General features: G+C 61.7%; 2 protein-coding genes and 1 long non-coding RNA gene across 5 annotated transcripts in view; 2 read left to right on the forward strand and 1 right to left on the reverse strand.

Moving 5' to 3' along the window:
* The window catches only part of PRR33 (proline rich 33), a 63,937-nt gene that overhangs the window by 8,199 nt on the left and 33,478 nt on the right, over positions 1-22,260 (reverse strand). The window lies entirely within an intron of this gene.
* On the forward strand, positions 939-2,689 carry LOC145712452 (uncharacterized). Its single transcript, XR_014135274.1, has 2 exons — positions 939-1,270; positions 1,753-2,689. It is a non-coding gene; the product is annotated as an uncharacterized LOC145712452 (long non-coding RNA).
* Positions 5,884-15,917, forward strand: TNNT3 (troponin T3, fast skeletal type). Of its 3 annotated transcripts, none has more exons than XM_060607712.3 (10): positions 5,884-5,904; positions 8,327-8,345; positions 10,722-10,767; positions 11,596-11,712; positions 11,814-11,891; positions 12,036-12,149; positions 12,247-12,356; positions 12,476-12,566; positions 14,242-14,282; positions 15,705-15,917. In XM_060607712.3, the coding sequence occupies exons 4-10, from the start codon at positions 11,629-11,631 to the stop codon at positions 15,757-15,759; spliced, it is 573 nt and encodes a 190-aa protein (XP_060463695.1). In that variant the 5' UTR covers positions 5,884-5,904; positions 8,327-8,345; positions 10,722-10,767; positions 11,596-11,628; the 3' UTR covers positions 15,760-15,917. The 3 variants fall into 3 exon arrangements, with proteins under 3 accessions (XP_060463695.1, XP_078289970.1, XP_060463696.1); XM_078433844.2 differs by lacking the exon at positions 14,242-14,282 and adding an exon at positions 13,645-13,685 and having other exon boundaries at positions 5,890-5,904; XM_060607713.3 differs by lacking the exons at positions 5,884-5,904; positions 14,242-14,282 and adding an exon at positions 13,645-13,685.

Here is a 22,260-nt window from a genome sequence, read left to right on the forward strand (position 1 = left end):
ACGGGAACGCGACAGCTGGGGTGGCCCGAGGAGGAAGGTGGGGGCTCCCTGGAAGGAACGGGGCAGAGGGCTGGACAGAGGTGCCCAGGAAGGGCGCTGCCCACAGCCCCGAGGGCCCCCGGGCACCGTGTCCTGCCCGCCCCCCCAGCCCCGGCCCATCTGGGCCTTTCCCCGGGGACTCCAATAAGCTGAGGGCACCGAGGCCAGCCCCTCGCACAAGCTGGGGGTTCTTGGCCTCAAGCAGTCATTGCCTCCAATCCTGGCATTTGTAGAGACGAACACGTCGGGCGGCTTGTGTAATTCATCCCCAGGGGCAGCTCCGTGAGGAGGGGAGGCCGGGACCCTCACAGCCCCAGGGGCACCTCCCAGAGGTCAAGGACAGGGCCGGACGGGCCCAGGCAGGGGGCGCAGTGGGGACCTGGGCCTGTGTCCTCGCAGGGTGGAGGGCATGCTCCCCAGGGCCCCGCCCCTGCTCCTTGCCCTCCCGCCTCCCCCTGCCCCATGCCGTGGGCTCAGCTGCCCTCCTGACTTCGCCCAGACCGGGCGCCCGCACCTGCTGGTGTCCTCAGCCACCGGGGGAAGCCGGGCCAGGAGCCACTGCAGGATACAGTGGGGGCCCAGCCGGGGAGTGGTGACGCGGGCGGGGGCTCACAGCCAGTGAGGACAGGGCCTCCCACCTTTCCCACCCCATCTCGTCACCTGGGAAGGAGGGAAGGGGGTATGTGTCTCCAAGGAGGTCTGACCTCAGGGGCTATTTTCACTGTCGCCCCCGCTGAGGGATGGGCTTCCTTCCCAGCTGTCGAAATGCCGTCCCTGCCCTCTGGCACCCCCCACCTTGGCCCCTCCCCGACAGACAGTGAGATGAGGGGACAGAGCAGCCCTGTGATGTGTCCTTCAGGGCTCCCCTGGCCAGAGGGGCAGGATGCAGGAGAAGTGAGACTTTGCCAGGGGCTTGCGGGCACCCTGCCCGGGGATACGGGGGTCCTCCTGGGCACCCCCTTGGACACCAGCCCAGAAGGCAGGAAGGCAAGATGCAGGAGGTCAGGCGGGCCTGGGACACCTGCGGGGGCTGGCGGGGAGCTGGCCAGGAGGAGACCTGAGCTCCGTGGCTGCCCTCTCAGCCCCCCTCCCAGCGTCTTGGGTTTCTGGGCAGAGGTGTCTTGGCTAATTTGGGTGCCTATTTCTGGACACCTCAGCTGCCACTGGCTCCTTAAAAATAACCAGCCCCTGGGCTCAGGCCACACCAGCCCCCACTTGAGGCTGCCGACAGGTGTAGGGCCCTGGCCGGGTCGAGGGGGGGCCAGCAGGGCGAGGCCCCGGGCTCCCATGGAGCCTCTCATCCTAGAGAGTGGCCCCCGGCGGGCTGGGGTGCTGGGCACAGGGCCCACGGGGAGAGACGGGGCCCGGGAGCAGGGGGAGACCCCAGCTGTACACGAGGCGGGAGGCTGTAACCGGAGGGGGCGGCCGAGCCCTCTTCCAGGGAAGAGCCACGCGCTTCCCCGGGCTGGGGTGGGGGGAGCAGCGAGCTGTGGGTTAATTCTGCACGGAGCTTAAATTGCTCTGGGAAAATTAACATTCTTGACAGAGGCTTCGGAAAACTGTTCCCACCTTAGCGCTGTGATGCTCAGGCCTCCTCGGATGATGAGCTTGTGTTTTCTTATACGCAGCTCCCTGGGGGGGCACGGCTATTGTCTTCCACTAAGCTGTGATATGTTGTCATGAACTTTGTGTTTTAAAACCCCGGGCCAACAGTGTGATACAGCTGCTCAGAGCGTTCCCAGGCCCCGGGCCGCCTCAGGCGTGTGCGGCGGCCAGCTCACGGAAAGAGGGTCCCTGAGCGCGCTGGCCTGGCGCGGGCCGCACCTGCACACGTGAGCTTCCCTGCAAACATTGACAAATTCAAGAGCGTCCGAGGGGCCTGGGAAAGCAGGCCGGGGAGGGCCAGCCAGATGGGGCCGTCCACTCCGTTCGCGCTCGGGCCCCGGGCTGGGGGCACGCGGCCGCGGCCAGATCCCGTCCCCGTGAGCCCGGGGGGAGGGGGGGGAGACGAGGAGACGGAACGGCCCGTACGTTCTTGTGATTTGGAGAGAGGGGGCTGCACAGGGCCCTGGGGGATGCCCAGGGCACCCCAGAAGGAAGACGTGGGGTGTCTGCAGGAAAGCATCAGTGGGGGAAGGGAGCTTGGAGCTCACACCGGGAGAGGCTGTCACAGGGATGGCGGGGGCCGGGCACACGCACTGGGGGAGCTGGGCTCTGTAATCTAGGGGCTCCTGGGGAGCCCCCCGACCTCGGCCCAAAGGCACAGCCCACCACGAAGCGGGTTTTGAGTCCGCGTCAGCAGGGTTTCCCTGCTGTCCAAAGCAGCCTAGACGCCCCTCCTCGGGGAGTGCTATACAGAGGATGTCGGCCCTGGGTGGGGGTGGACGCCACGACCTTCCAGCATCCCGTCCAACTCTGCGATTCCAAGCTCCAGGCTGGAGCCGGGGCAGGAAGGGGGGCAGGGTGGGAGCAGAGTCCGGCGAGGAGGGCCGTGGGGGCCTGGGGAGGAGGCCCGCCCAAGGCCGGACACTTGGCCTCCACCCTGTCCTTGGACGTCCCCTCACACCCCCAGCCCTAAGAGCCCAGCGCTCACCCACGCCAGCACTCCTAGACCAAGGCCTTCCTGACTCTCATCTTGGTCCCCCCCCCCACAGAAACAACCCTCCCACCATGTCGGACGAGGAAGTGTGAGTACCAGTCTGAGTAGCTGCCCGCCCCGTGTGGGCCCCTGGACCTGAGCTGTGTTCAGAGGCCAGAGGACCTGCTGGTGTTTGTTACGAGCCGCTGAGTGAAAGCCCACCTCACCCGTTCTCTCTCTCTCTCTCTCCCCCCCCCCCTTCTCTCTTTCTCACCCTCTACCCCCAGCAGTGAGCAGGTGGAGGGTAAGTGTCAAACCATCTCCTCTCTGCGCCCACCCCAGACGGAAAGCTCACACTTGAGGCAGGCCCGTCCAACTGTTGACAACGTGGCTGTCCTTGGGGACCCCTGGCGGGGAACCCCAAGAAGCGCCACGGTCCGCGGTGGGCGCTAGACCGACCCCCTCTGAACATGGGCTCCCCACTCCCGCCCCTGCGGCTGGGACCCCCTCTTTCTCCAAGGACATGTCCCCGAGATGTGGTCACATGAAAACCCTGCCCCGTATGCCCAGCCTGTCCCGCTGGCTCTCCGGGGCGGCGTCCGGGAGGGGGTCCCGGGCCCTGGCCGCCCCTTCAAGCTCACCCAGCAGGACCTGGGTGCCCCAGCACCAGACCCCCCCAGCCCTGCGGGCTTTTCTCCCCTGGAGCTGGCGGCCTCCTCGGGGCCCAGGGACCCCCGGTCCCCATCCTCAGGGTTCCGGGGCTGGGGCAGCTGGCTCCGGGCCCCCCGCCCCCCGCTGACACGGTCCCTGTGTTCTACCCCCTTGCAGAGCAGTACGAGGAAGAAGGTAACTCTGGGAGCCCCGCACGCCCCCCACCCCGACCCAGCGGCCCCGCCGCCCCTTAGCTCAAAACCTCCGCTTGCGGCTCGGCCACTGGACTTCGGCTCCCGGAGCCCGTCCGTCGGTTAACTGTGTGTCTCATCATTAACTACTCTCCGACGTCCCTGCTGACCTCCCGTCTCTTAATCCACTAATAGAAAATCCTTCGTTCCTGCACATCCCCGTGGTGCTGCAGGGACTGAGCTGACACGTGCCGGTTAAGACTCCCCCTCACCGACATCAAGGGCCGGGTGGTGTGGACCCTGCTTGTCCCTCTCTCTGTCTCCGTCTCTGTCCCCGTGTCTCCATCTCTGTCTCTCGCTCTCTCCGTCTGACTCTTTCTCTCTGTCTGTCTCTGTCTCTCCCTCTGTCTGTCTCTGTCTCTCTCTCTGTCTCTGTGTCCCTGTCTCTCTCAGCATCCCCGCCTTGGGGCATAAGCTTCGGGCCGATCTGGAGCCCCCTCCCTCGCTTGGGCTGGCGTCTGGGGGGGAGGCCCGCGGTCGTGCCTGGGCGGGTCCGGAACAAAGGGGTGCCGCGGCACCCCGGGAACCGTGCGGGAGGCGTCCCCGCACCCTCACCAGGCTGGGCCGTGAGGCGCTCTGGGTGCTATGTTCTGGGTTTTGAACATGTTTTGAAAACACTTCGCTACCCTGACAACGTAAGCAAAACGTTTCTTTTTGTGTCAAAAGGTGGAAAGACTCCTCTCTGAGTGGGACGCGTGGTCCTGGGGAACTGACCCTTCCCCAGCGAAGGCTCCCCTGCCCCCATTTCCGCCAAAACCCTCCCACACAGACACCCCTGTGTCAGGGCAGGCGGGTGGCCGCGGTCCCACGACCCCAAGGAGGCGGCAAAGGGCCCGAGGGTGCTCACGGGACAGAGGCAGAGTCCAGGCCCAGTTCTCCCGGGCTCACCACCTCCAGCCGGGAGCACCCACTGCCCCTTCTCCCCGAAGGTCCCCTCCCGCCACTGCGCATGCTCCCCCCTAATGACTGTCCTTGTTTCCTCTCTCCCTCCTGTCCCGCGGCTCCCACCTCAGAAGAGGCCCAGGAGGAAGGTAAGTGGGGTCCAGGAGCCCGGCCCCCACGACACCCTCAGCCCTTCTGCCCCCCGCGTGTCCCCACCCCCTAAAGACGTGCCGTGTGCTCTTGGCCTAACCTCTCCTCTCTCCTCCCGCCACCCGCACGCCCGGCGCCCCTCCACCCGCAGAAGTCCATAAAGAAGGTATGAAGACACAGGACTTCTGGTCCCCATGTGGGGCCCGGGCCTGGCTGGAGCCCACGCAGGGCGGGGGAGAGGGCGGGGAGGCAGCGAGGTGCCAGCCAGCAAAGGACTCCCACATGTGGCCCTAACATCACCCACTAACCTCGGCCAACGCTTAACCAGAGAGGGGGGGTCCCCGGGGCCACGCACCCTGTGAGAGGCGGGGCCGCGGATGGGCCTCAGGCTCCGGCACGGGGAGACCGGGTCAGTGGAGGCCTGGCCTCACCGTCCTGGAAACATCCCTCCCCTGAGGGTGGGTAACCGAGAGCCCACGGCCGAATGTGACCCCTCGACCGGGTCAGGGCCCGAGCCAGAGGGCGGGTGACACTGTCACTCCCTGGCCACCCCTCCACCATGCCCCGCGGGCCCCTCTTCAGGAGCCGGGCGCACAGCGGCAGGGTAGGGGATCCTGTGCCCGGATGGGCGGGCTGAGCAGCTGAGCGTGTCCCTCGGAGGCTAGACAACAGGGCGGTGGGTGCCCTGCTCTGGGGCCGGCGGGAGGGGTGACCCCTGGGCTATAGGCCCTGCCCTCAGGACTCACGCTGCTACCTTACCAGGCCGCAGCCAGAGGCTGCCAGCCCCCGTCAGCCCTTCCCGCGGGGCAGAGGACAGGCGGGGACCCCAGTGTCCCCCACAAGCAGGGGTCTGCCACTCCACCCTGAGCCCTGCTCCCGGCAGATCAGCGAGGCAGGGACAGGATCGGGGAGGTGGGGGGCGGCAGTGCCCATGAACGCTGACGGTGCCTTGCTGGCTTCCCGCACGCTCCCCGCCCCTTGGCCTCGGCCGCTGACCCCCCGCCCCCTGAGTGGCGACCGGTGTTTCCATTAACCTGGGATCCTTCCTCCTTTGACCTCTGACCCACGCGTGGTGTTGCCTCTTGTTCCGTGGCCCTCCCTAACCTAGAAGTTCATGAACCAGGTATGTGCCATGACTTCAGTCCCGTGTGGGTGCCTGTGCACACGCGTGACCACGTGCGGCTGTGGGCAGGCACCCAGGGGCCGAGTAACCTACTCACAGTGTGGTTCTGCTGGGCCCCGCCACCCCTCACCCCTGTCCCCCTCAGTCTTTGCCGAGGCTCACAGCTGATTTTCTCTCTCCCCCACCCCCACGGTGCCGTTCTGCTGCTCACCCAGAAGAAGTCCAAGAAGGTATGCCCTGCCCCTGCCCCCCCCATCCCCGCCCTCCCCCACTTGCGGCCTGACTCCCGCCTCCTTCCCGCGGGCTGAGGACAAGGTGGGAAAGGTTAGGTCCTGGGTGCTGGCTCTGGTAAGACTGACTGGTGGCCTACAGGCTTCCTCCTGGCCCCCTGGCAGACAGCATTCCGGGGTTGCGGGGATGAGGCCCTTCCTGGGCCCCCGGCAGGCAGGTGGCCAGCCGGAGCCTGAGGGCAGAGCCCACGGCAGGGCGCTGGCCCCCAGAAGAGGATGCCGAGGTCCACTAGGACCCTCTGGACCCGACAGGTTCTGGTGGAGAAGAGCAGAGGGGGAGAGACAGGACAGCGCCTCGCCCTGCCCCAGAGAGCACATCAGAGAGGGGGCGTCAGGAGGGGTGAGGTCGAGGGGAGGGTGGGCGGCCACATGGGGTGAAGCGGAAAGTCAGGCTGGGGCCCCAGGCAGGATGGCGGTGACCTGGAACAGCCGGGGGCCTCGCGTGCAAAGGGGCAATCAGGTCCCACATCCCACCCAGCACCTGGGTCGGGGCCAGACACACCCTTGGCGGGAGGGGGCCCCCGGGCGGGACGTGCCGGGGTGGAGGCCAGGGAGACGCGGGTTCGAGTCAGGGGCCCGAGCTGTCTGCAGTCCCTCCCCTCGGCGGGGCTGCGGGGGCCTCCTGGCTGGGCCTGAACCCTGAGCACAACCCTGAGCGCGTCTTCCCTTCTCCGGCCTCAGAGAGGCTGCCCGGGGTGGGGGGCGGTGAGGGGTGCTGACCCCGGGTTTGGTGGGCAGACGCTGGGCTGCCCGGGTACAGGGGTCTGGGGAGCAGTCCTGCAGGGGCTAGAGGTCACCAGGTCACCCTGGGACCCACCTTGAGACCGAGAGTCAAACAGGCAAGTGGGAGCGGGGTCGGGGGGGGGCTCCACCTGGGGGAGCTTTGCAGCACAGCCCCCCTAGCTCTCGGGGGCAGCCCCGGGACCTCTCCAGCTGGGCCCCCAGAGAAGGCAGACAGCTCAGAGGCGCCCCTTCCCCTTCCTTCTACCCCTTGGTCAGTTTCCTGCTCCCAAAGCACCCCCTCCTCCCACCCAGTTTCCCCCACGCTCTCAGCCCCCCGCCAGGGTGCTGTTTGTGGGTGTGTGGCAGGCTCCTAAGTACCCCGGGTGAGCCCAAGCCGAGGGGGACACGTGGGGGCACGCCAAGTACACGTGCAGCCGGACCCCCCCCCCCCACCCCACCCCTGGTCGGCCAAGGGCACAGGCAGGGGAGCAGGTGGTCAAAGGCAAGTTCTCAGCCCGGCCTCTCTGGGTCATGAAGGCTGAAGGCAGTACGGTGGACCCTTCATCTCTCTGAAGGGCCCAGAGCGGACAGCGAGGCACAAGGGTCAGGCAACTGTTAGACATCTGCAGACCCCAGGCTGTGTCCCCACCAGCCAGGACCTCCCCAAGGCCGGAGGCTGGGGACGGGGTGGTCAAAGGAAGCAGCCCCCGCGGGAGGGCAGCCAGGCCCAGGCAGGCAGGTCGGGGAGGGGGTAGCGTGGGGACTGGAGATCTCAGCGTGGATGGCCCCACGGCAGGCCCCCCGAAGCACCCACCCTCAGCTGCAAGGCTCCCAAGTTAGGGAGGGTCTCAGCTTTCCCAGATGGGCTCTGCCGGCCCCGGTGGACAGACTCAGAGAAGCCAGGGGCCCAGCCTGCCAGGGACGTCCACTCACCACCAGGCCTCCCCATCACGGCCGCCCTCAGCTCCTGCGTCCGGTCCCCAGACAGCCAGGGCACTGGTGGGGTCCAGGTGCTGTCCCTGGCTGGCGTCGGCCCCCATGGCCCCCGTACCCTCGGCCCCCGCCTCCCCAGAGGAGCAGAGGGAGGGTGAGGGAGGCAAGGGCCCCTGGCCGGACCCTTAGAGAGGACACACTGGGTCTGTAGCCCTCTCCCTCGCCCGCCTGTCTGTCTTCCTCCCGATGGCCAGGCCGGCCGCTCGCATGGCGTCCACCGTGGGGCACAGCTGCCCAGGCCTCGCACACACTGTCCAGTTCCTATTTCTGCCCGGCACAGAGGTGGGGCGGTCAGAGGGGACCAGGCGCCTGGACAGGGGGTGCCTCCTCTCTTCCTCCTCGATCCCCCGAGGACGCCGTGCCCCTGGAGTCCGTTCCCTCCTTCCTCCCTCGTTCCCCCTCCCGTGCCACATCCTGGTCCACACGCCCGAGCTCTCCTCCTGGGACCCCACAGGGACTTTCTCTTACTGCTGGCGGGCAGGCATATGGGTGGTAGGCTCGGCTGGAGGGGGAGAGGCAGGCGGACGTCCAGGCAGGAGCCCCCAGCCCCCAGCCGGGTGGCCCCAAGGGGCCTGTGGGCAGGAGCAGGCCACCAGGCTCATCCGGTCTCTCTCCCCTCTCCCCATGCCGGCGCCGCGGTGTCCAGAGGAGAAACCGAGACCCAGGTGAGTGTGGGGCCCGGGCAGGGCTGGACACCAGGGTGGGCCGGAGGCAGGGGGCACCTGGGAAACTGGGGTCCCGTGGAAGACAACGCCTTTGGGCTCTGTGGGGGACGAAACCCCAAACCCCTTCGAGAAGGTGGCTGCTTCTTTGCTCCCTGGTTGGGTGTTTAAAGCTCTAGACAGCTGGTGAAGGTCCTTGATGAAAATGGGGTTATTTGGTGCCTTCCCCCCAGGCGGGGAGCAGAGACGATCGCTGGGGGTACGGTGGGGCGTCCCCACCCATTCGTCCAGTGTGGGCAAGGAAGGCTTTCTGTAAGAGGAGGCTGGGGGGCCAAGGGAGGACGGGGAACAGGGGGTCGGGGGAGACAGGGCAGAGAGAGGGAGGCACAGCAGAGCTCCCCTCCTGCTCCCCGGCCCCCACTGCGCGCGGCCTGCGGTGGGGTTCTCCCGGCCCTAGACGTGAAGCACCCTTGAGAGGGGCTGGAGGGAGGGTCTTGCCCCGTGGCCCCTTCAGAAGAAAACCGTGAGTGGACCCACCGCCCCCACTGGGGCCTCTGGGGAGCCATCGTCCTGGTCTGGATGGTCTTTCCCTCCTTTGACCTGCTTGTGAGTATTTCAGGGATTTGTTTTTTTAACCCAAGTCTTCACCAGCACGTGCCCGGGGTTCGCGCCCACCTGAGGAGCGCTCCGGGGTCCGGGGGGCTGCGGCGCGCTCCGGGTACAGCCAGCATATTTCCACCCACTGCACTTTATTTTTCTGCTATTTTAAATAAAGCTGCCGGGTCACAAGATATTTTCTAGCTTTAAAAAAATGTTTGTGTTTTCATTATGAAAATAAAACACCTCATTAAAGAAAATTTGGAAAATACGTAAAAGTCCAATGAAGAAAGAAAATCATCTATAACTCTCCCCGCCCGCCAGCCAGACTGCGGGAAAAGGCAGAAAAGAATAAAAGCCTTACTTCTTCCTACTCTTTCCATGCATAGGGCTCGGAAAAAAAGATTTAAACTCTGAGCCGTTTTTCAAACATCGTACTGTCTATACAACCTTCAATTCTGCTGTTTTAAATTTTAGCACTATTCATAAGTATTTTTCCATGTTTTTACATAGCCTTCTTAAATATTTTGAATGGCCACATAATATTCCATCAATTGGACAAACCATAATTTCTGGAACCGTTCGCCTTCTGCGGGACATTAAGGCTTCCCCCAATATTTTACTATCATAAATAACGCTGGGTGGAAAGCGTTTTCTGTCTTTCGGGTTATTTCCCTAGGCCACATTCCCAGAACTGGAATTACTGGGTCAAAGAGTATGAACGTCTTTCAGGCTTTTGACGTCCGTTGCCAAATTGCTTTCCACGGGGGCCGTGCCAGCGCGGGCTCCGACGTGGACGTGAGCGGGTCTGTGCCCCACGCTGCCGCGCCCGGGGACACTGATGGATGAGGAGGGCCTCTCGGGGCCGCTTCTGCTCCCATGCCTCCGATTACTCCGGGAGAGCCTCTCCCGCGCACTGCCTCACTGGCCGTCTTTCTTACCGAGACCTGGCATCGTGCACCTTCTGCCCATTTATCTAACGGCAAAGGCGTCTGCACGATTTCTCAGCCATCGGTCTGCACAAGGATATAAGTCTTCTCTGTACTCGCTGAAAATATTTTTCTAGTCTGGGTTGGGCTCCCCCCCCCCTTCCAATTTTTGCTTTTTTTTTCACATACATAAGTTTTTCATTTGCATGGAGTCGTCTGGCCATCTTTCCCTTAGCGGGACCTTCTGGTGCTGCCGAGCTTAGAAAAACCCTCTCCTGTTCCAGCATTTGGGTCCATATTCAGACCCACTTTCTTCTGTGGCTTGTTTCAAACAACCGTTGTTGTCGTAACTCTTTGCTCCATCTGGAATGCACTGGGGGCAGGGCCCGGGATCCGGGGGCCTCGTTTCTTCCTCAAACTGCTTTCTGTCCAGCCCCCTTTCTTTGGGTCCCCAGGAAGACAGTTTAAAGAGGGGCCGGAGACACAAAAAGGGTCAGGATGGCCGTTCCCGACCACAGAGGCCAATGCCCCTCAGGGGTCTGCAGTGGCCAGCCTGTGTCTGGTCTGGCCTGCCTGGGCTTCTTTCTTTGTTTGAGACAGAAGGAGAGAGTGCCCTTCCTGGACAGACAGGGGTGAAACAGCCCTTTCGATGTCCAGATGTTGGCAAAACAGAGGGACGCAAAGAGGCTGAACTCTTCTCAAAGGGGTCAGGCTGCTCTGGGGACAGTGGGTTACACGCCTGACCAGGACACACACACTTGTCCTCAGCTGGGTGCCCAGGGGGAAGGGTGGGAGGGCCAGACCCCTGGTAGGTCTCTACCTACCCCTGCTCACAAGCCTCTCTCTTCTTCAGACTCACTGCTCCTAAGATCCCGGAAGGGGAGAAAGTAGACTTCGATGTAAGTTTATGGGACCCGGATCAACATGGCCTCCATTCTCAGACCCCCAGCCTTCAGCCTACAGACAAGGCCTGGGAAGGTCATCTGCTCTCAATCAGCCAGAGCCAGAACCTCCTGGTTCCAGGAAACTCTGCCTTAATTTATTTCTGGACCAAAGGAAACTCCCACAATGTCAAGCATCTCTCTTCCCTCCTCTCCCATCCACCCACCCATCCATCCACCCATCTGTCCATCCATCTGTCCACCATCCACCTACCCATCTATCCATCCATCCATTCACTCATCCATTCACCCATCCATCCAACCATACATTCACCCATCATTCGTCCATTCACTCATCCATCCACCCATCCATCCAACCATCTGTCCATCATCCATCTACCCATCCAACCATCCATTCACTCATCCATCCACCCATCCATCCACCCATCCATCCTTTCACCCACCCATCCATCTGTCTATTCAATAAACTACCTCACTCACCAGTTTCCTCTCTGTCTGGCCCATGTGGAACATCTCTGAGGATGATAGCAGGGCCAAGTCAGAGCCAGTCCATCCCAGGAGTGCTGATGACCTCAGGGCTTGGCGGGGCCCCGATTTACCCACAGGGAGGGCAAAATTCCTACCCTGGGGCTAAGGGATCAGGTCGCCTTTGGGCCTCAGGAGGGCAATGATCACGGGAACATGGTGAGGGCAAAACGTCCCTGGCCACCCTCGTGTCGGCCAGAGGAGACAGGGCGCCCCTGCCGGAGCACGGGAAGGGGCCGCCTGCCACGCGGGGGGGTCAGGCGGGAGGAGCTGGAGACGAGGGGCCTCTTCCACCCACAGGACATCCAGAAGAAGCGCCAGAACAAGGACCTCATGGAGCTGCAGGCTCTCATCGACAGCCACTTTGAGGCTCGGAAGAAGGAGGAGGAGGAGCTGATAGCTCTCAAGGAGAGAATCGTGAGTCGGGGCCCTTCTGGGGGGAGGCGGGGGCGGGTGGTCGCCCCGGGAGGGGGCGCTGGGGCTGGCGAGGCGAGGTTGACCTGCTCCTCCCCCCACAGGAGAAGCGGCGTGCGGAGCGAGCCGAGCAGCAGAGGATCCGGGCCGAGAAGGAGCGGGAGCGCCAGAACCGGCTGGCGGTGAGCCGGGGGCCCCTTCCCCGCCCCGGACCCCGCGCCCGCCGGTGACCGGGGCCACCGGCCTGGCTCCCCCTGTCCTGCGCGGCTGCCCCGGGCGGGTCCCCGAAGCCCGGCACTGAGGCCTCAGGGACGGGGTCTCTGCAGGAAGAGAAAGCCCGGAGGGAGGAGGAGGACGCCAAGAGGAGAGCGGAGGACGACCTGAAGAAGAAGAAGGCCCTGTCCTCCATGGGCGCCAACTACAGCAGCTACCTGGCCAAGGTGAGCGCGGGCCCTCGGAGCCGCGGCGCCGACCGGCCCCCTGTCGGGGTGCGGCGCGCCCCTCCTGAGGCCGGGCCCCTCTGCCATGTCCCCTCAGGCCGACCAGAAGAGAGGCAAGAAGCAGACGGCCCGGGAGATGAAGAAGAAGGTTCTGGCAGAGAGGCGCAAGCCGCTCAACATCGACCATCTCAGCGAAGACAAGCTGAGGTGGGGCCGGGAGGGGGCGGGGCGCTGGCTCTCCGTGGCCACCCGAGGGGGACAGCGGGTGGCCTGCGTCCCGCCTTCCGGCGCTTACCGGCCTCGCTGCGCCTTTGCCGCCTTCCCAGGGACAAGGCCAAGGAACTCTGGGACACCCTCTACCAACTGGAGATCGACAAGTTCGAGTTTGGCGAGAAGCTGAAGCGCCAAAAATATGACGTGAGTGCGGACACCTTGGCCCTCGGGTCCCGGGGCGGCCACCTCCCTGCACCCGCACGGCCTCGGCACCCGGGACGCCCACGAGGGCCGTCCTCACGGGGCCTGGCCGCAGGCACCCTCTGGGGCCGCCTCCGTGTCGCCTCTGAGGGCCACAAGAGGAGCGGAGGGCAGAGGGGCCTCGGGGTCCAGGCTCCGAATCGCCCGGAGCCGGTGGACAGCTCGCCCCAGTATAGCACAATTTCCTCTAGCACCAGGGTGGCCTCCTTGGATCCCCTGGGGAGGCCCAGGCTCAGGTCCCCAAGCTGTCACCTCCTCGGGTCAGTGCAGGCAGGAGGGCACGCACCCCCCTCCAGCAGCTGGGAAAGGGGTCTGGGACTGAGTCCCCAGCAGGGTGGCTGCCTAGAGCCGCCCGGGAGGGGTCCACAACTTGGAACAGTGGCCCTGTGCAGATTCTGTCTCCCTGACGCCCCTCCAGTCCTGGGGAGGGGGCGCCGCCCTGGTGGCTGGGAGCTAACCTGCCCTGTGCACACGCGACCCCGCCCCGCCAGCTTCACCATCAGGGGCATGGTCCCCGCCGTCCGCTGTCCTCCAGGGTCCCTGGCGGGAGACGGCGCACACCCCAGGGGCATCTCCCACGGCTGTCGGCACAGGCCGCCAGGAAAGCGGGCGTCGGGTGACTGGAGAATGCGGCTCCTTCTCGGGAGCCGCGACGTAGGGCAATTCGCCTGGTCCGTCTCAGTTTCCTCACCTCTCCTGGAAGGAGGAGGGGCACCGGGGCCGCCCCCGGAGCACGCGTGTCCCTTCCGCGCCCGGGGTCAGGGACACCGCCGCCCTCTCCTGACGTTCCTCTGGGAGGCCCGGCGTGAAGGAGGGGGCTTCACCTGCACGCGGCCCCCCTCGGGGTCCAGGGAGTCAAGTCGGGCACCCAGTGCCTCCCGACACAGCTGTGAGCGACCGGCAGTGGGTCCCCGGGGGCTGGAAGAGCCACGAGGGCCCCCGCCTGGGCTAGCCCAGCACGCGGCAGGGCCCCGAAGCCTCAGCCACCCACCCAGCCCGCTAACCATCTCGGTCTTTCTAGATCATGAACATGCGGGCCAGAGTGGAGATGCTGGCCAAGTTGTGAGTAGCCAGGGTCCACCCTGGACCGGGCTCGTGGTGTGCAATGCACGGTGAGCCTCTTGCATGGCAAACCAGGTTCGTGGAGGATGGCAGCGGAGGGCACGGGGACGGAGGCCGGCCTCCCGACCCCGCCTCCTCCCCACCACCTGCAGCCCGAGGCTTCCGAGGTCGCCCTGCCGTCCTTGCCGGCAGGCGGGGAAGGGCCTTGCCCGCCCCAACCAAGCCTCTCCGGGCGGTCAGGAGGAGGGAGCGAGAGGGCCGGCTCCGACCGGAGTCAGGGGCTCCGCGCGGCTCGCCTCCCTCCCCACGCCCCCGCCACGCGTCCTGCCGCAGGCCCGCAGGTAAGTGGCCGGCTCCAGAGCGGCTGCGTGTGTCGGCCCAGGTCTCCAGCGCAGGCCGCCCAAAGTAAGTCAGAGGCACGAGCCCCAGGGCCGAGGGGCCTCTGCCTTCCGAGCAGAGGAGCCAGGGCGCAGTAAGGCAGCAAGGCCTCAGGCGAAGAGGGCCACCGGCCCGGCCCTGCTCGAACTGCCAGGTAAGCCACCCGTATTCTTCACAGATCACCAACCTCAGGAGCCGCATCGATCAGGCCCAGAAGCAGTGAGTAACCCCCCCTGCCCGTCGCTCTGTGCCGGGCACACGGTGCCAGGGGGCTGGCCGGCTGCCGCCCCCCTGACCGGGGCCCGGCGCTTTCAGCCGGTCCCAGGGGCCGCCGCCCTCGACGGTAACAACACTAACTGGTGGGCCACTGGCACCCGCGTGTCTGGGCCCCGCACCCCCCCGGCCTGCAGCCTCCTCTGGCCCCTCCTCACCCCAGAGCCCCGGGAGGAGGCCGCCTGGGGATTTGGGCCGTCCTGGGCCACCACCCCGACTCCCCAGCCGAGCGTTGCTCCGGAGGCGACCTGCTTGGCTGCGGGCCTCCCTGGCCCCCGTTTCTTCAGACGGTGAGCCCTCCGTCTGCAAAATCACCCGAGGTCCGTGGGACCCACGACCACAGACGCCAGAAAAGGCCTGGAGGAGCCCGCCGCCCCCAGGGTGGGCACTCCAGTGCCCCCTGTGCTGGGGTTTTGCCTCCCAGTCTGATCACTGAGCCCGTTCACACCCCCACGGAGTGCGGTGTCCCCAGGACCGCTGGCCGTTGGGTTTCTCTCCCTCCTCCACTGGCCCCTGACTCCTTGCTGCTCCCAGGGCTGGGCTCCTCCGCCCCAGGGGACTGGCCAAGGGGACACCCTCCTCCCTGGGCTCTGTCATGGGGGTTGTGGCAGGCCTCGTGAGAGCCCTTCTGTGTGTGCCTGTGTGTGTGCGTGCATGTGCGTGAGGGTTCTCAGGCTGGCCCCTGCAGGACGCGGGCCACGGGCATGGCCACCAGCACCAGGGTCTCCCCTGAAGCCACAGCCAGAAGTTGTCTCCAGAGTGTCAGCTTCTGGGACCCACACGGCACCTTGACCCGGCACCCAGCTCCCTGCTGGCTGCCTGGTGTGCAAAGTCAGTCAGACAGGGCAGGCTCCTAAGGACCGCCATCCGGCAGGGCGCTGACCTTCCAGGCCCCGAGTCCACGAGGCCTGGCCTGCTGGCCCGGGGTCAGGGAACAAGGGACTGTCCTCAGCCTGTCCCGCCTCAGGAAGGCTGTGATCTGGGACGCACGGCACAGGCTCTTTCCAGGCCAAAGTAGCTGGGACAGTGAGAGCCATCTGTCCAGACAGCTTCCCTGGCAGGCTCCGGTCTGCCCGAGGGTGGCCCCCCGGAGCCCGAGCCCCTGGCAGGGGTTGGGGGTGCCCTGGGCTCGCCGTTCCCTCCACTAACCACACTAACAGTCCTGGCACAAGGCGCCCAGGCCCAGCCGGGCCAAGTGCAGGTGAGTCAGCACTGCTTGAAATGTGTGCCCGGGGCTTGGGTGGGTGGGCTGAGCTGTCGGGGCCGGGGGGCTGCCGGGGGCAGGGCGGGGGGCGCTGAGGAGGATCTGGGCCGGGACCCCAACCCCCCCCACCCAGCCGCTCAAGACCAGCTTGCTTCCGTTTGCAGTAGCAAGAAGGCCGGAGCCCAGCCCAAGGGCAAGGTCGGCGGGCGCTGGAAGTGAAGCAGCCAGGGAAGCTTCCGGAGGCAGAGACCCTCGGCCCGTGCAGCCCACGCAGCAGAGCCCGGCCCCCAGACCCACCCCCGGGCACCCCCCACGTCTCTGTCCTTGCTGCCCCCACCTCCTGGGGCCTGTGAATAAAGCTAGCAGGCTCCCCTCCACTAAGTGTGTGCTGACTCCTGGACGGGGGGGGGGGGGGGGGCCCGGGGGGCCTGGAGGAGGGGGCCGGGGGGTGGCTTGGGAGGACAGGAGCGTGGGGGTGGTCACCCCGCGGGCCGGGGGCCCGCGAGACACTGGGCGCTCACCTTCGGGGTCGGCCCGGGAGACGACCGGGCCCTGGGCCCCCCACCCCGGCTCTGCCGGCGGCTTCCACATCTGTCCCCCACCCTGCGGCCCACATGCCCCTCGGTTCCCCGCCTCAGCTGGGGTCTTTGCCCCCAGCCCCCGCCGTGAGCGGTCCCCCGCCGCCTGGGTCGGCTCTGAAGCCAGGTTGGGGTGGGAGAGCTTGGCTTTGGGAGGGTGTGGGAGCAGGGGGGCCGGAGCACACTGGGAGAGCTCACAGGCGTCCCCCGGAAACGTGGGGGGCAGACGCAGGGTCCAGAACAAGGGGGTGCACTCAGCCTGAGGGGCCTCTCGCCCGCGGAGGAAAGGAGCAGGAAAACACATTTCAGCGAGGGCAGACACAGCACACACAGACCGTTCTTTCTATATTATCAGACGGCACAGTGCACAACTGTGTAATAAATTTGAAAATCCTGACCAAACAGAATTATGGAAAATATAAATCACGAAAATTGGACGGAGACGTAGAGCCTCGCACAGCGAAGCATTCACGGAGGCGGCTTCAGAGCCCGGAGCCGCCCCTCGGGAGGGCTGCGCGGAGCCGAAGAACCCGAGAAGCGCGCCTTCCAGAGACCCGCGGGGCGGCGGGACCCCGGGGCAAGGTCGAACCCCCAGGCGGCACGTGCTCACCCCAGACACAGGGCCGCGCCCCAGACGGACGCCCGTGGCGCGTGTGGGCGCCCCCCCACCCCGCACACGCTCACAGATACACAGGCACGCGCGGGCCCCCCCCACCCCCGCGCCCCAGCCCCCGGCACACCCGTGGGAGCAGGTGAGATACACCAAGCGTGGCCCCTGAGCCTACTGCAGAGACTCCAAGGTGAAGGCCTTCGCCGCACAGAGGGCAGGATCCGCCCAGCCCACGCCGCCGTCCCACCGCACGGCTTTCTTCCGAGAGGCGACAGCTGCCTGGGGAGACGGTCAGCCCGGGGCCAGGAGGGTCGGCTCACCCCGAGTTGTGCAGACACGGGCTGCCGGGAGCTGACCAGAACGCGGGCAACCACGGGCAACACGGACAGGTCCGGGATCTGAGCGGGAGGTTTGAAAGCACATGCCAAGTCGCCCACGGGTCAGGAGGATCAGAGTAGCGGGGGACAGACTTGAACCAGACAGTCAGGTGTGGAAGATGGGCATTGGCAGAAGCCTGTTCCTCCACCGGGGCACCCGAGGGGGCTCAGCCGGTTAAGCATCTGCCTCTTGGTTTCCGCTCAGGGCGTGATCTCACGGATCTTGAGCTCAAGCCCCACGTCGGGCTCTGCACCGACAGCTCGGAGCCCACTTGGGATTCTCTCTCTCTCCCTTCTCTCTGCTTCTCCCCTCCTCTCTCTCTCTCTCACACTCTCTCCCAAAATAAATAAACTTGAAAATCTAAAAAAAAAAAAAAAAAAAGAAAAAGAAGAAGGTTGTTTCTCTAAACCAGAGTACACGTGAAGCATTTTAGAAGCTGCCTGGGACCAGCGCTTGGAGCCAGCAGTCAGCCCCCTGCGGCCAAGTGGACCCAGGCAGGGAACTTATTAGTGTGTGTTTAGAAATGTCAACACATCTGGGGCCGAGCCTGGAGGCCGGGCTCTGCCGAGCAGCGGGCCAGGCTGGAAAAGCAGGGGAGAGACCCCCCCCACCCCGCCAACCGCTCGTGTTAAACATCTAATTCAAGAAATCAGAAGATGGGGCGCCTGGGTGGCTCAGTCGGTTGAGTGACCGACTTCGGCTCAGGTCACGATCTCGCAGTCTGTGGGTTCGAGCCCCGCGCCGGGCTCTGTGCTGACAGCTCGGGGTCTGGACCTGCTTCGGATTCTGGGTCTCCCTCTCTCTCTGCCCCTCCCCCGTTCACACTCTGTCTCTCTCTCAAAAATAAATAAACATTTAAAAAGTTTTAAAAAAAAGAAAGAAAGAAATCAGAAGAGCCAAAGATTCGTTTTGCAAAAGAACTAGTGAAGTGGTCCTACTTGAATCACCAAAAATACTAAGAACTTTTTTAAATGACGTCACGACCGAGGGGGTCCCCTCTGATGCGAAGGTAGTTTTATATTGGCAAGCAAGCCTTCCGGGGGATTCTTGAGACATTCACCGAGCGGAGGCTTGGGGGAAACCTGGGGGAAACAGAACACAGTCAGTGAAGGCGATTCTCAGCCAATTAAGAGTCGAAGACGGTTTCCTTGGAGCGAGGAAAGCATCTTCCAAACGCCTACAGCAAACATCGCCCTCAACGAGGAAATGTTTCAAGACTTAGGCAGGAATGTCACCTGCCTCCTCACAGTCTGGGTGTCTCAGCCAGAGCTTCGGGGCGAGAAAAATAAACTGCCAGAAAAGGGGGTCAAGAGGCCAAGAAAAATTGTATCTTGTCCTACCTACTTGTGCCTTAAAAAATTGCCACCATTTGGGGCGCCCGACTGGCTCGGTCAATGGAATGTGTGACTCTTGGTCGGGTTGTGAGTTCGAGCCCCACGCTGGGTATAGAGAGTCCTTAAAAAGAAAATCTTAAAAGAAGTTGCCACCATTCACAACCAAATAGTTGTCTACCAAAAAAACCCCCAAGAAAATAAAATCTGCAACTCTAAATCAGAACGAAGAGTTCTGTATAGGTGTGCGCGAGCATAAGATAGAAAGATCGAGAGTTAGGCGACAGTGTTTAAAAATACCATTTACAACAGGAATGTGAAAACATACAATAATAAGTACAAATCTAGGAAAACATGTGCAAGACAAGCAGACAGATGATAAAATCGCATTATTGAAAAGTATCTAAACAGCATGAATACCTACAGGCTATTATATGTTCCCTAAGACGAGGAGTAATGTATCAAAACTATTTGCTCTCTCTAAATTAATCCACGAGTTCAGGGCAACTCAACCATGTTCCCGCAGGGATCCACGTAAATTCATGCTGAGTCTAAATGTGTGCAGAAGGAAAGGGGACTGTGGACAGACCAGACCACGTGAGGGGCAGCGCCGGCTCCCAGACGGAAACAGACACGGACATGTGGACACAGACGTAAGTATGGACACAGACACGGACAGGGATGTGAACATGGGAACAGACACAGAGAAGGACGCAGTCACGGTCACAAGCACAGACACAGGCACAGACACGGAGGACAGGCACATGTGCGGGGCCATGGGCGCGCCTGGTGTCAGGGCCGTGGGGGGCGTGGGGGGCCCGGGACGGACCAACACCGCGAATAGTAAAACAGTACGCCCGCCTCTTCACACCGACCACCGAAAATCAGCCCCCCTGCCAAGTGAAGACCTAAATCTGAGAAGGAAAACATTCCAAGATTCAGGAAGCAGCTATAGGAGAGCATAGCTCCCACTAAGGGAATTTCTTGAACCAGGCGTAAAACCTCCGCACCGTGAAACGGGAGTTCAGTGAAGTCCAGAGGCATAAAGAAAGTCTTAAGAAGGTGAACCTCTCCAGGTTAGGAAGCAGAGCGCAGGTGAGCCAGCTCTCAAGGCCTTGGTGGGTTCAGGGGCCCTGGACTCAGGCAGGGCCACGGAGCCAGGGTGCGGTCCGGCAGGCAGAGGGGCTTCCCGGGAGGACACGGGCCTCTGTCCTGCTCCCTTTGCCCCGCCCTCCCGAGCTCCAGGGACAGGCAGAGGGTCACCACGAAAGCTCATTTTGGTGACGTGGGCTCCGGACAAGGGACTCCGCGTGGGTCCTGCCGTCTCTTTTCTCACATTTGCACCAAATGACGCCATCAGCCCAGGGGAGCCACCAGCCACGTCTTAGGAGCACATCCCCAATGAAGGCCAGTGTTCAATATACAGAAGGAGCTTCGGGGCGCGTTAGGAGACGCAGCAGCCTTGACTACATGCCACATCCAAACCCAAAGTGACAGAGAACGTTTGTGACACTTGTATCAATGGGGCGGTAGTGGAGATGTGGTCATGGAGGAGGAGGTCCTTGCTCCGAGACTTGTCTGGGAGTGTCCTTCACGGCTCAGGAAGGGAGAGAGGTAGGGACCAGATGTAGCAAAATCGAGTCTGCAGATGGAAAGCTCTAGCACAGTGGTGCACACCTGTGCTCAGGTGCAGGCGCAGAGACAACCGGGCGCTGTGCTAGGGAGCAGATACCGGGACGCCTGGTCAACTCCAGGAAGCCTGCCAGTTCTGGTTCCTCTCCTGGCACAGATTACTGTTGGCAATTCCAGAACGCTGGAACCTTCATCCAGGGGACAGCAGACAGGTAAACTGTGGGAGATTCACAAATGGACTGTGCAGTTAAAACACAGGACCTGCAGTTAAATGCAACCACTGGCAAATCGTGAAAACACAACATTGGGGGCGATGAGTCAGTTGCAAAAGGAAAAAATTACTTACATAACATTTTTAAAAATATGAAAACAAGGGGCGCCTGGGTGGCTCAGTCCATTAAGCGTCCGACTCTTGATTTTGGCTCAGGTCATGATCTCATGGTTTGGGAGTTCGAGCCCCGCGTTGGGCTCTGTTCTGTCTGTCTGTCTCTCTGTCTGTCTGTCTGTCTGTCTCTCTCTCTCTCTCAATGGATAAGCTTTAAAAAATATGAAAACAAATTATATATGCCTAGATGTGAGGAACACACATCTCAGATGAACAGTTCCCCTCCAGGGGATTTTATTGTGAAGGGGCGACCCAGAGCACCAAGACAGGGTTCATCATGTTTTATTTCTTAAGCCAAGTGGTGGGTGCATAGATGCAGGTCCTTCCTATTTTTATTTCTACCTCCTCGTGTATCTGAAATAGTTCCTAATTGTTAAACATCGGGGGGAGGGCACTTGCCAAAAATCAATCCTTATTTCTGAGAACAAAACAAAGGCTCAAGAAACTATAGAAAACTATAAATAAGCACTTCCTTTATCTACATTCGGTGGTGGAACACGAAGTGTTTCAGTCCAAGACAGGAACCAAACGAGAACGCCTGCTTTTACCATTACTCTTCGGCCCTGGACTGGAAACTGAAGACAATGAGAAAGATGTTAAACGGAAATAAGATGTATAACTTCTGGAAAGGAGGAAACCAACTACCACATTCCTAGGAGCCCCGAGAGAGTCAGCGGAAGAACCTTCAGGATAAATGAGAGAACTCAGGAAAGTGGCCAGATGCAAAATACATATTTTAAATCAACATTTTTTATTATTTTCTAGCAACGACCAGAGAGAAGATAAAGTGGAATAAAAATATTATTCTCAAACAAAACAAAACAAAACAAAGAGCGTAAAATACTTAGCAATAACCCTCTTAGGAATGTTCAGGGTCTGTAGGAAGAGAAGGACAAAGTTTAATGAGAAACATAAAAATGAACTTTGAAAAAAGAGAGAGTGAGAGAGAGAGAGAGAGAGAGAGAAAGAAAAAACATAACTTGTTCTTGAGTGGGAAGTTTACCAAAAAAAATCAGTTCTTACCAAATTAATGTATAGGTTTGCCAGATCTTCAACCAAAATTCAAATAGGATTTATTTGGGGAAGAGGGTGAGCCAGGGGTGGGGAGGTGGTTGGCAAGATGAATCTCAGATTCATAGAGAAGGAAAAATATGCAGGGATAGCTAAGAAATGTTTGAAAATTAAGAGCAGATTTCCAAAGTGAAGGTATTATAGCTGATATGTGTTGAGTACTCCCTGCAGACCCTGGGTCCAGCAAAGTTCCTCTTAGTTTCCTCATGCAGTGTTCGCAGTAGACCAAAGAGGCAAATATTCCCATCATTTGTGTTTTCCAGAAGAGCAAACTGACGCTCAGAATGGGTGACGCCAGGTCCTGAGGTCACATAGCCCCTAAACAGTGGACTTAACCGTAGACCATGGATTACGACTTCACGCCCTCTGCTCTCTAAGGTTGTAAAATTTCGCCCAATTCTACAGTACTTATCAGCACGATATCACATATACATGAGCATCTGGAAGCCTCTCAGTCAATGAAAGGGAGGTGGTGAGATGTTTAATAAAAGAGGTTGGGAAAATCAGACGTGCATGTGGAGAAGAAAAGGCAAGGAGATTTTCACTGCATGCCAAATACCAAAATATATGCCGGGAGAATTAGAGAGTTCAGCATGAAAAAAAAATTGTTAAAACTAAACCTAGAGAGAAATGTAGGTACGTGTCTGTCTGCTTTCATGCTGGGGAGAAATTTCTAAGCTCACAAGCAGTGGAAGCATCAGGGAAGAAAGGTAAAGCTCAGTGGATTTCATTACT

Source organism: Panthera onca, chromosome D1 (assembly GCF_046562875.1).
Source record: "Panthera onca isolate mPanOnc1 chromosome D1, mPanOnc1 haplotype 2, whole genome shotgun sequence".
In the NCBI taxonomy this organism is placed as follows: Eukaryota; Metazoa; Chordata; class Mammalia; order Carnivora; family Felidae; genus Panthera; species Panthera onca.

Excerpts from the sequence above, each read along its gene's own strand:
- TNNT3 (XM_060607712.3), top strand. The coding sequence starts at position 11,629 with ATGGAGCTGCAGGCTCTCATCGACAGCCACTTTGAGGCTCGGAAGAAG. Across the intron at positions 12,357-12,475 it reads CTCAGCGAAGACAAGCTGAG|GGACAAGGCCAAGGAACTCT; the intron begins GTGGGGCCGGGA and ends CCGCCTTCCCAG. Across the intron at positions 14,283-15,704 it reads ATCGATCAGGCCCAGAAGCA|TAGCAAGAAGGCCGGAGCCC; the intron begins GTGAGTAACCCC and ends TTCCGTTTGCAG.